This window comes from Anguilla anguilla, chromosome 16 (genome assembly GCF_013347855.1).
Source record: "Anguilla anguilla isolate fAngAng1 chromosome 16, fAngAng1.pri, whole genome shotgun sequence".
NCBI classification, from domain to species: domain Eukaryota; kingdom Metazoa; phylum Chordata; class Actinopteri; order Anguilliformes; family Anguillidae; genus Anguilla; species Anguilla anguilla.
Genome location: NC_049216.1, coordinates 6,983,732 through 6,996,951, shown reverse-complemented (window position 1 = coordinate 6,996,951; position 13,220 = coordinate 6,983,732). Strand labels below are relative to the sequence as shown.

At 44.1% G+C, this 13,220-nt stretch overlaps 1 protein-coding gene across 1 annotated transcript in view; it reads left to right on the top strand.

Moving 5' to 3' along the window:
- Positions 1-13,220, top strand: part of LOC118215550 (doublecortin domain-containing protein 1-like) — a 130,539-nt gene that overhangs the window by 48,245 nt on the left and 69,074 nt on the right. The window contains exons 9-10 of the mRNA XM_035396445.1: positions 8,527-8,619; positions 10,173-10,343. Coding sequence (XP_035252336.1) covers positions 8,527-8,619; positions 10,173-10,343 — 264 coding nt within the window. The remainder of the gene's footprint in view (positions 1-8,526; positions 8,620-10,172; positions 10,344-13,220) is intronic.

Genomic DNA, 13,220 nt, shown 5'->3' with positions numbered 1-13,220 from the left:
TCTTGAAACCGATCAAAAAAAACGTGTGGTTTGAATTGCTTGAAGAGGGCAGTCCACGAGCACAGACTTTGTTCTCAAGGATCCCCCTCCGCAGCAATCTCACTAAACACTAAGAAGATGACCCAGAGTAGTGTTTCCTTGCGGAAGGAAGTATTGAAATCAGGGGTGTGAAAAAGTGGCTTGTTAAATAAAACCACTTTTCTCTGAGCAATTCTAATTTTCACATTTTTATGATCAACATAGCTCATTACCTGTATTTATTTTGACAGCCTGTTTTGCTCAATAAAATATTTTTATACATTTTAGCTTTGCCAGAGTCACTCTACTCCCATAGAACAATATAATTTTTTTGAGCAAATAATATCGTTCATAACCTCTATTGTTTATTGTATACAGGCTTCTCTGCTCATATTTATGAGGGATGTGACTAACTTTGGTGAGGGTGTATATGCAACCTGTTCCTGAATTCCACGGAGCTTTACTTCACTTTGATCAACTTGAATTTGAATGGAGGATTATACTGTGCAAGAAAAAAGTGTATTCAATGCTACTACTCAGATCATCCAACCAGAAATTGCATCTAGCAACACATTTACTACTGAGTTACCAGTTCGTTTTCTTAACACACACTCTGCAGCGCTTATGCCAACTTGACCAACCGGGGTAAATTAACTTACTCAGTGGGAAAGAGGTCGTGACCCCCACCCCAAGATTTGAAGCTTTGTCTCAGCTCTCATTGGGGATCCATTGATTAAACCTCACATGACCTTGGAACACCAGCCGGATAAAAGCTAACTGCAAAAACAGTCAGTCTTCCATGATCCGAGAGCGTCATAAAAAGCAAAGCTCTTGATCTCTGCATGCTATAGTTCATGCAGAGGCCCACCACAAGAATGCAGTGGCAGCAGGTATGTTTGACGCAGACAGGCTTTACCTCGGTAAAAGGTGCGAGAGCGTTAAAGCCTCTTCTTATCGAGGCCGGCGCGGTCCGATCGATGGCCCACACAAATCAGCGCAAGCCGTGCTTTCCAGCAGGCGCGTGAGGCTTCTCGCCCTCACTCCAGGGTACGATCACTCAGAACCCTCCTGGCGTCGGGGGTGCAAACCCTTCGCCCCTGTCCGCCATTCCGCATTGCTTCAAAAAAAAAAAAAAAAAACATTTTCCCACATGAAATGAGCTTTTATTCATTCTGTCATGTGCCTTATGCATTCCGACCGGACCGTGAGGGCATGACTCCGTGATGAAGTGGACGTGACTGGGGGCCTAGGGTCTCCCGGAGACGGATCTGCTGAGACAGAATCGTACATCACAGAGGAGGGGAGGAGGAGGAACCCCCGAGCCGGAATGTCTTGCACGTCTGCGTGGTTAGGTGCACAGCATTGGGTTTTTCGAGCCTTCGTATGGCAAAGACAGATGTCATTCATAACAAAGGAGGAGCTGTTGTTTGCGGTGTTACCGATTGCCCTTACGGATCGGAAATCACGTCGACTGTTATTTAAAAGAAAATTCACAGCACAAGTAGTTTTAAATATGGTCTGTTTTTGTGTCTACAATTGGTTTTGAAACATGACTACTTCAATTTTCTTACAATTTGTGCAAAAATTGTTTGAGCCAATTTGTATGAACAGACTTAGTTGCTTTATGGAAGCATGGAAAGACAAAAACATTTTGTCCATTATAAAAAAAAAAAACACACACACATTGGTCCTCATATATTCTCTGTATGTTACTTTTGGTTTTAAGTTTTCAGGTTTTTTTTGTCATTTGTTTTAGAAATTAATTCCAGCTACCCCGGGTTCAAAGAAAGGCAGGGGCAACCGACAGTCATTACTAAACAGACTATTAAGGTGATAGGCAGGTGATAGAAGCTCATCACAGTGTCATCCTAATTACACTGTCTGTGAGCAGTGGTCTGTATTTGTTATGGTCTAATTAAGAGTCCCATTATTGTGGAGTGTTGCCTTCTGCAATGTTTTGACAGAGGCTGTTAGTCTCCTAATCATTTATTGTGGCATCGCACGCGTAAAGGACTTTTCAAATGCGATTTCTGAACTCTTCGCACACATATCGATTTCTCGGGAGTCCCTCTTTGCTTCAGTTGATCCCTTTGTTTTCGTTTGTTTACTAAATCTGCCTGCGCCTTTTGGCCGGAGGCCCAGAGCGGCGCCGATCGCGGGGCCTTTGTCATCGCCCTCGACGACGACCGGTCGCTTCAAAACGCCATTTCTCCTCCCGACGATAAAATGACAGGAATATCGACGGGGACCTTAAAACGTGAAAGCCTTATCATAACCTGCCAACTTTGGCAGCCTCGCACGGACCAATTTTCACCCCACCCGTCCCCCCCCTCCACCCCGGTCCCGCAAAACAAACGGCGGGCGCCGATACAGTAAGCCGCGTTAGGATCAAGGCCCGCGAGTCAGAGGCCACTGATTGCGCTCATCTCGCAAAGAAAGGCTCTCTCCCCGACAACACAATCAATCCAGTGTTGCGTATTGATTCGGCAGCCATCGCAGTCGCGTCTAATAAGCGGGGGGGGGAGAGGGGTGAAGGCCCCGCCGTTTTTCGCCGGGGCTGGAATTACCTTTCGATTTGCCGGGGCCCCATTTTGTCTCGGCACCTTTCGTCCTGATCAATACCGCATCATCCAGGGCTGGTAATTAGCCTCTCCTCCCCCCCCAACCCCCCAACCCCCCCTCCCAACCCCCACCACACCCCAACCACACCCCCCCCCGCCCCAAACAATGATCTGCACTGACCGCCGGGGGACTAAAGAAAGGTCATTGGAAAAAAAAAAAAAAAAAATCAGCCGCCCGAGCCGAGGGTGACGGGCGAAGAAAGGGATCGCCCCGCGTCCGCGGAGTACTTAGCTGGGTTTTTAATTACTGTAATTTTCCGCGGGAGTCGGGAGAGTGAGCTGATGAAGCGAGGCACTTTCCTCCCCGCTGCTCCTGATGAGGCTTGATAGGCCCTCCGAAAATTACGCATTGACTCGGCCGTTTGATTTCCCCCAGTGTTTAGGGCTAATAACCTGTAGGGCCCCCCCGTTCCTCCTTCCCTCCCCTCTCCTTCCTACCCGCTATCGTAACCCCCCCCCCCCCCGCCCCTAACCCCCCCCTCTACCTCGCCGTCCTGGTGTCAGTGCAGTAATTACACTGTGTGAAATCTCTACCGCAATCACAGCTGTCTGGCCCTCGCCTCGCGGGCCGGGTCAGCTGGGGCACCGGCTTGGCACAGAGCTGCTGTCGCCCTCTGACGACCCACTGGAGGGAAGGCCTCTCTCTCTTTCACCCCTCTCCCTCTCTCTCTTTCACCCCTCTCCCTCTCTCCTTCTCTCTCTTTCACCCCTCTCCCTCTCTCCTTCTCTCTCTTTCACCCCACTCCCTCTCTCTCTTTCTTTCACCCCTCTCCCTCTCTCCTTCTCTCTTTCACCCCTCTCCCTCTCCCTCTCGTTCGCTCTCTTTTGCCCCTCTATCTCTCTCTCTCCTTCTCTCTCTTTCACCCACTCTCTCCTTCTCTCTTTCTCCTTCTCTCTTTCACCCCTCTCCCTTTCTCCTCTCTTTCACCCCTCTCCCTCTCTTTCTCCTTCTCTCTCTTTCACCTGTCTATCTCTCTCTCTCTTTCACCCCTCTCCCTCTCTTTCTCTCGCTTTCACCCCTCTATCTCTCACCTTCACTCTTTTACCCATCTTTCTTTCTCTTTCTCTCTCTATCTCTCCTTCTCTCTCTTTCACCCCCTCTCTCTCTCCCTTTCTGTTTCCTGTCTCTCACCCCTCCCCTCTCTTTCTTTCTCTCTCCTTCTCTCTGTCTCACCCTTCTCCCTCTCTCTCAGTCTGGTTTTGTACCTTGTTGGATCATCTAATGACACTTGATAGCCAATAATCTGCCCGTTCAAAACTGTGCAGATGGATTTTATTCTGTCTCTAGTTTCATTCTGACGGCGCGTTTACTTTTCAGATTCTTTTTCTCAGAATGCGTAGCACAAAGAAGCAGCTTTTCCTGGCGCCGACGCTTCGACGAATATAATTTCTGCGAAATACGACAAAAGGAGGGCTGGGTTAAAGCCGAATCGTCACAATGGGGCTCGGAGAAAGCGCGCTCTCCGGTGCTCGGCTCAGCCCGCCTGTCCGCTCCTTTATTCAGAGGAAGACGATCCCGGGCATTAAATCCCCACTGCGGTGATGTTACAAGAGCAGACTGAAGTGGGCAAGATGAGATGGGTAATTCCAGCACTGACCCCCCCCCCTGCTCACCACTTTGTCCCTTTAAAACCACGTCTCTGACCACACAAACTGAAGTAGTCAGAAAGTGCCTGCTGGATTCAATTTTCCTGCTCGTGATTGGATTAGTGTTGGGCGTTGGTCCTTGAACCCAGGTCAGGTCTTTGTGGACACTGTTAAGCCTGATTTATACTTCGTCGCACGGCCCTTTCAACAAGCGCTGTATGACAAAAACGACGTATTTTCAACTGAATAAAGTGTCGCACGACTACAGTTTTGCTATGTAATGGAAAACGTCATGCTTCTTTGCACAGTGTGATTGGACAGCCAGATAGAACACCAAAATTAATGGACGGGGTCGAGGAAAAACCGTCGGAATAAATAATAAAGTATTGTACGTATGACGTATGGACAGATGCGGTTCATTGAACTCGTCAGCCTACATCCTAAAATAGTTGAAATGCCCGTCTTCATCCAGCGTGTAAACGCATCTGCTTAACTAGGCTGGAAAATATTCACCTTGTTTTTCCCTCGTTTGGTTTATGCGACTGATGGAACACCTTTTTCCCGTTCATGTCATTTTTTATTCTTTTTTTAAACAAAAGTACATTTGAAATTTCTTCCTCCTCTATTTCTCAATAATTTCACTGGGCACCCTCCACCCCCTCCACCCCCCCCCCCCCCCACATTATCACGAATTTAAGCATCAGCCGTTGGCCGTCTCGTTACTACAGAGGCAACAGAACCTTCCCCGCAGGCCTTCGCCGAAGTATAAACGCGAAACGTCGTGCAACGCTTTCATTTTTGTCTCAGGACACTTGTTGAAAGGGTCATGCGACAAAGTATAAATCAGGCTTCAGCCTGAAATCCTCATTGTTGGAGGACGGCTTGTTCACTCCACTCGAAGGACCCCGCAAGTCCATGGAAGGATATCCTGGGATGTCACTACTGGACGTTCGTAACTGGTCGCAGACCAGTGATCTGGACACCCCCACTGCTAGAGGACTGCATCACCATCGCCAACAGACTCTGTTCCCACAAGTGTACTATGTTGGAGGGCACTGTCAGGTTTTTGGTCCTTATCTTTTTTTCTTGCTCAACATGTACAGCGCCACTGTCAAAAGACCCTTTGGGTAAACAGGATCCTCAGACAGTGCTATTGCATTTTGGTCGCTGATCCTTGATAGACTAGAACCTGCTGACCACGCAGTACAATTTTCAGCGCTGCAAAAACCAAAAAATAAGTCCATCTCAGCAAGTATTTTACTCTTACATTTACTTATTTCTATTACCTTTTTGCTAAATAAGACAAAAAGATTGCCAGTGAGGTGAGACAGTTCTACTCCTTGTAAGATTTTTTCAATGGGGTAAGAAATTTTCACACGTAAAGCAAGCAGCAACTTAAAACAAGTTCTCAAGTAGTACTTGAGAACAAAATAAGAGCATCTAATCAACTGTTACAAAGTCTCTATGGTTCCTACTGGAGTAAAGTTTGGTTAACACTGGACATTTCACTATCCAAAGAAGGATTTCTCTCTCAGTCTCCTCCCAGATCTTCAGGATCAGAACCATTATTGCTGTGATGTGGCCATGTCCAGAGATGAAGGCTTGTAAGGAGTAGGACTCCTCTGTCTTTCTAGTGCTTCGTGCTACGGGTTCTCTGATACTGTATTAGTAACGCCCTGTATACGGGTCCTACGAAGTTTGAGTGGGACAGCAGTGATGCCCATTTAATGGAGGGCACAGTTTCTCAGGGGCCAAGGGGGGAAGGACTCAAACTCAAAAATCTACTGGCCTGCTGGAATAAGTACTCCATGCAGTCGTTTTGGGCCACAACCATCCGAGGGCCACACAATTCTATTGTGTGATCTATGTTGGAGCACTTTCGGACCACAGTTCTTGTTCAGGCCTCCAAACCCCTAGGACCGGGTCTGCCTGTCAGAACTGTGTCCTCAGGGCTGTAGCCTAACTTGGATTTCTGTCGCCTGAGTGGCAAGGCAGGGACCTCATAATGTACACAATACAGGAAATCGTTTAGTGTAAAATCAACTTTGATTACAGTGTAATTAACTCGAAAGAGGAAATTTTAACTACATGTACTTATTTATAAACTGGGTTATTTAACAGTGAGAATAAAACAGCTGAGTTGAGATTCTAACACTCAGCATTTTATACTACATGGTAAAAGACAGTCATTCAACTAGTTAAATTCTTATGAAAGTGTTGCAGCATTACCTAGAGACTAAAATGTATTAATTTAATTTAGTCAAAGTGACAAAGAAACAAACTGATGGTTTGTGATAAAAATCAGAAATCAAAAGCCAGAAGAGCACAACTTAGATACAGTAACCCGTTTTTTCCACACCCATCACTTCTACACATTCTAAAATTGAGCTATTCAGAAACAATGACATAATTATCATTATTTTACAAAAGTGGACATCATTTATAAATACAAACATCTAAAGGAATGTGCTCATTTCTCCAGCAACTCACTACAGGGAGTTTGTGGGATTTAGGACATCACCAAAGGAGGGGGAAGAGAAACAAACAAAGGGATTTTTTTTAGCCAGGACTTAGGACGTTAAAAAGGTCCTGTGAAAGAACATGGTGCATTACTGCAAAAAAATTTTTTTTTTTTTTTAAAGAACACTGAACAAGGAAATACATTGAAGCTTAATCTCAGCACTAGGGCCCCCTATCTCCAGAGTTTGCCCCGTGTTGATCAGTTTGGGAAAACGTCCCTCTCCTCTCTTCCCTAGCACTGTGACCACCCCGGCGGTCTCCATGGTGAGCATTCTGACTCCCTCCTGCTCGGAGCAGGTCTGCAGAGAGCAACCCTGCCCCCGAGCAACAATGGCCCTCCAATGAGTTATTGACTTGTTTATATATGCCACTCTTTTCAGCTTCTAAACGGGACTCCCACTGTCTAGATGAATGATTGATTTTATTCAGCAGAGAGGGGGAGAGAGAGAGAGAGAGAGAGAGAGAGAGAGAGAGAGAGAGAGAGAGAGAGAGAGAGAGAGAGAGACTCCACTTTAAGCCTCTTTCCCTGACTGTTCTCCCTATGGCTCTTGGATTTCATCAAATATAACAGCAAAGATTGCATTAACGCAGGATACTGCATTGCATTTTTTTACAAAGAAAAAGAGAGCCAGGAAAATATATACACTGCATTCTATAAATGCAGATATTCCAAGGTCTTTTTTGAACAATTACAACAGGTGATGACCCAGACTTGAACCACAACAAAATAATTGCTCCTGTTTCTTTGAGCCAATCGTCTTTGGTGTCTGACGTCGGTGTTGTTTGTAGATCATAATATTTACACATCCATGGTAGCACTGGGAGACTCAAAGAGAAAGCGCTTAATTTGAATGAAAAGTTAAAATGAGATGTCACGCTCTGAATAGCTTTTTTTAAGATGATGCATTTGATTTGTTTTCTGTGCGTGTCATCTTTGTATCATAGCCCATTAAAACTCTGGAACATCAAAAAAACTTGTGTGTGTTAACCGCGTGTGGTTAAAAAAAAGAAGGCTAGTAGTACTGCGGGGTAAGGCTGTGCTCTGTATAAAGACGTGCATTCCAAATTAGTTTGTGATATGTTACCTCCTCCACCGCAAGCTGTCAATGGTAAGCTAGAATTATATAGCTACATTTTTCATGCCCGCCACTGCAACGTTACTATAATGTGATTACCGTCTTGAACATTAATAGGTTGTTAATGTTTGTCAAGCGAGATGTCTTAAGTAAAAAATCAAGTTTAAAAAAAAATAGTTTTTTTTTTTATCAGAACGCAAGTGAAGTAGTGTGAAGCGCAGATTTTGAAATGTCCTGCGTTCCAAAGACGCAGCATTCCATGGGCTGGCGTTACCACTGTAACAGTCTGTAGCCTACATATTTCTGTTTGGAACAGTTGTCAGCATTTGTCATTTCATTCAGTCATGCAATTAGCTTTAGGAAGAGGAAGAGATTAAGTTGTTGAACTTGAAACTACAACTTGAGGTCAACGGTGCTTAGAATTTCCTGCACTGAACAAAAATATTTAGGAATTACATTTTATTAGTTACACTTCTGTCAATAGAATGTCACATTAAAACAAATACTGATATTTGTATAATTTATAAAGGAAATGGCTGTGATCCAATAATACCGCACAGTAAATATGTATAATGGCTATAATGGCTTCTGGTTCATAAATGTTCTGGCCAATATGGCAGAAAAGCACATCCTCTGTCAAAGTGTGTTCCTAGCGGTTACACTGTGTTTGAACCATTTAAAATAGTGTTTTATTCCTCCTTCAGGTGAACTTCGCTCTTGAAAACAGCCGTGAGAAAGTCTGGAAGAAGGAGATTCTCTCCATGACGGTGAAGGAGCTTTATGAGGCCAGGGAAAAGGTGAGTCGTGTGTGCTACAGCATGTAAATATTTTTGTATTGTTGCGAGGTCTCAATTTTCTCATATACATTCTTCTGAACCACATCTTCATTGCTTTTTATTTACTGTTACACTGCTGTCTCATTCCCCATTTGATGTTTGTAACTCGTTTTTCCTACCGTCTTGTGTAACTTTGTATTTTATGTTAGGTCCCCCACCCAAAAGAGATTTTGATCTCAATGGGATTTTCCTGGTTAAATAAAGGTTAAAAATTTTAAAAAGTGCTCCCTAAAGGGATACTGCTTGGATTTGATTTGAGAGAGAATTTGATTTTGTTTGATTCTGAGTGCTGCTCTGTGGTGTGTGTGCATGGACTGACTAGACATTGGGAGGGGGGGGGGGGGTGGGCGTACAGGCTCCCTCTAAACACAGGCCTTGGCCTGCTTGTTTCCAGCTCAGTGACCTCACAAACACTATCTCTCTCTTACACACACACACACACACACACACACACAATGCAACTGGAAACACAAACAGCCACGTCAAAGTCATTTGCTTTGTCTTCGAAAAACTGTTTATCAAAACAGCGTGATAACGCTACTAAATGAAACGAACAAAACAGAGAAAAACACATACGAGAGTGTTTAATGATGTCATACACCCTATGCTAAATCTAGGTCTGACTTAGGCATGCATAATAGCCTCTTGAGATCTGGCAGAAAAATTTGTGTGACATAATACATGACAAAAACATTTTCAAAAATATTACTTATTTTATTTTTATTGAATGTAGAATTGTAGTGTAGGTATCAGCATAGTAGGATATATGGTTCTTGAGATTAAGACCAGAGACTCATGCCCCCAACGGGAGACAGAAATGAATTGCCGGGCCTTAGGCTACGATAAACCATAATATCATAATATCCATTCAGCAGATGCTTTTAGCACAGTTAAAGGATTTTAAATATGAATAATTTCTTACTGGGAGTAATAACAGTCATTAGCATGGACCACATGATAACGATAAGTTCCTTGAGCTATGACATAATGTAAAAATAACCATGTGTGTGCATTTCCATTAAGATAAGGAGGTCAGAAAATAGAGGTACTGGTCATGTATTTAAGGCATAGCTGGGTAGCGGTAGGCTACTTAAACGGCATCGGTATCCCCACCATGCTACGTGTAAGAGAGGAGGTGCGGGAGCCTGAGGGGGGGGGGGGGCAGGGGGGGCATCAGCACTCCTGCGCTGATTTATTGGGACGTTTCCAATTTTGCTGGCCTCGCGGTGTCACCGCCATCCTAACAGCCTTCCCGGCTGTGAAGATGAACTCCTCATCCGTCCCGCCGCCGTCCGTCAGGACCAGGACGGCCCGAGGCGGCGGGCAGAATAAAGCTGCCCGACTACCCGCTCCGCACCGCCATGGCTGCAAGGAGTGCCCCCCCCCACCCCCCGGGCCCTGCCACCGATACATGGAGGGGCAACCCCACCCCACCCCCCCAAAATGTTGTTGCGGGTAAAAGACTAATAGGTGTGAGAGAGGCGATTACGCTCCCTTTACTTAACCCCCGGCAGGCGCGGAGGCAGGTGGAGGAGCTGAGGGCCTCCCTCCGGAAGCACCGGGCCCAGCTCGCCGCCCTGGGCCCTCTGATTCGGGCCGAGGAGGAGCGCCCCGGCGGGTACGTGTCCCAGCACGTGCGCCCCCTGCACGGCGGACCCCCCCTCCCGCAGGGCCTGCAGCTCAAGGTGAGCCTCCCGCTGACGCCTTTCCGTTCCCAGAACGTGGCCCCAAATTGACAGGGTAAACGCCCCTGAAACTTTCCCAGCTTGGTTCATGAAAGAATTTTAACTATGGATGGTCCTTCATGGTAATTTTATTGGGAAAGTTGGCAACCTGGAATTTCAATTTGGAAGAGTTCTCAAATTTTAATTCTACTTAATGACTAACTTACGGCCGTCAGGAGTTAAATATTACGTAACATGCCTGCAACATGTAAATTCTGCCAGACCTATCTGGGGAACATTCTTGTTATGAAATTACCTCCCAAACGAATGGGAATCTTACCAGAATATTTCCTTATGTTCTCTGTTCATTTCGTGTTCGCTGGGTTGATGCCCTCAGACACAGTTCTCACTCGTTCTGTAGTGGCCGACAGAGAAACTCCAGTATTTCCACTTGCCCTTGCAGTCTGGTGTTGCACAGAAAACTTGTGGAAACTTTCTGACATTTGTCATACTTGGAGTATGCAAATTGCCCCATGCACATGCTATCATGGACACGTCTGAATTAGGACACACCTAGAAAGGGAGTTACCTGTACCTACACCACAGCTTGTTAGATTAGAGTCTGTATCTCAACTGGCAGTGGCCATTTATTTTTTATGTGAAAGGTAGAATGAAATATTTGAAGTTAATTTCCTCTCGAAACGTTCATTTGCTCATCTACATTCTCAAGCTGGCTAGGAAAGATAACGTGTGATAATAGCGAACACTTTAGATTTAATTGCAACAGATTATTGCTTTAAGGTAATTAATTTACTATTGTGCTCACTACATTGGAATCATGGCTGTTGGGAAATTGCACAGGATAGGTGGACAGTCCTGGATAGTTTTATGACATTGGTTTGACAATCTTGTTCAATGTACAGAATATTATTTTCTCAGCAAGAAAACTTACAGTGCAGTCATTTGGCAGACACTTAGACAAAGTGAGTTACAAAAAAAAAGCATTTCACATAGTAAGAAAGCACCAGTAAAGATAAAGACATGGAAACTTACTGTCAATTAAGTGCTGCCATTAAGGTGCGTGCCGGAAGAACTATGAGCTATAGGGAGAAAATGGCTAGTTGAACAGAAACACTGATAATATGAGTGTTTAATATGACTGTGTTTACGCATTCACATAAAACAGTCAGGGAATATGCCCTCCTGATTGGTTGGCTGGGGGGATGGTTGTTCCACCATTGGGGGGCAGACAGACACAGTAAATCAATGATATATTTCTATCCGCTTCTGTCTTACACCAGAAAACGATGTCAGCTAGGTCTATCGGCAAACATATGGTTTAGCTATGCCCAAAAGTCCTCAATAATAATAATAGTATTTTCAAAGAAATTACGAAAAATCGTTAACAGCGTTTCGTTAGGTGCAGCTACCACAGAGTGAATGCGTAAGTGAATGTGATGATAACAAACCTTCGATTACGCTGACCAATGAAATGCTATTCCAAAAGCAAAATTAGACGTTATACATCTTTAGAAAGCTTATACTCTCATCTACTGAATAAATGGATTGTCAATCAAGCCAAACTGTACTAAAACGGGCAACAACGCCGTAAACAACACGTGTGGTATTACGCACAGCTATTTTGGAAGGTACCCAGGCAAATGTGCCCCCTCTAGAGCCGTTTGTCCGTTCTGGGCTACTGTATAAACATGGCGTTGCAACATGGCGGCCTCCGTGGAAGAGGACCCGCTCCCTATGTAGATATAAAGGGCTCATTCTAAGGTAACGAAAACATAACAATTCTTATTTTCGTGGGATTATACACTAATTAAAACATACTTATGAATATTATACTCCATTTCTGCCAAGTCTGTTCCGCTAGATGCCACTAAATTCTACACACTGCACCTTTAAAGGGATGCTGGCAAATTATCAGTACATGTGATGGGAGAGTGCGCTGCTGAATGCAGTGCATGGTTACAATTCAATTAAATGGGAATCCTTTCAACCAAAACATGCCATAAGACCTAGTATTGCTTTTTTATGTGTATTCCCCCTCAAATAAGTTCACTATTAAAAGTTAAGATTTTTATATTGAAATTGTGCAAAATTGCCAGAAATTTACCAGAAATATTCCAACCCTTTGCAACCCTAATCTTAAATTACTATTTGCATTGACTTTTTCTAGCTTGCTCAACTTCAAAAAAAATTTAAATAAAAAAAACAGATGCAATGAAAATAGTTATGAAGAGGATACATTGTAGCACCAGACACAAAATTTAGTTACTGCAACAGTTACAGAAATCACATTTCAAACTCCCCCACATTCAAATTCGATGTCATGCAAGAGAAATGAGAACACACGTGTTATGCATCGAAAATGGTTGAGAAGCTCCCATAAGTTACAACATGTAAAGTGGTTTGGGTTTTAGCTAATTAAAAAGCTTTTTTTAAAAAGCATCTTCTATCAATGCGACCAGAGCTTGAAAAGGTTAGCTATGTAGCTGGTAATCTCTAAAATAAAACAAAGGCAGCTAGTTAGCTAGGGAACTAGCAAAACGCTCACAATTTTGCTGGACTAGCCGAATCATTTAGCTAACAAGCTAACTTTAGCTAGCTTGAGATTTTACTTATGTCAGCAGAGCAGGCTTAATGAGCAAACTAACAAGCAATGCAACACTGGCTTACAATCCATACTGTCATACATGTTCAAGCAGTTAGTACTAGCTAATGTTATGAGTTAAACTTTTTGGCTGGACATGTGTACACAGATAGCTAGCTAGCTAGCTAGTTTTTGCTAATACGTTGAGCTATAATGTGAAAAGCCTAAATGGGTTTGCGTTCAACTCACCTTAACCATGGTACACTCAATAGCACATTGTAAACTAATGTTACACG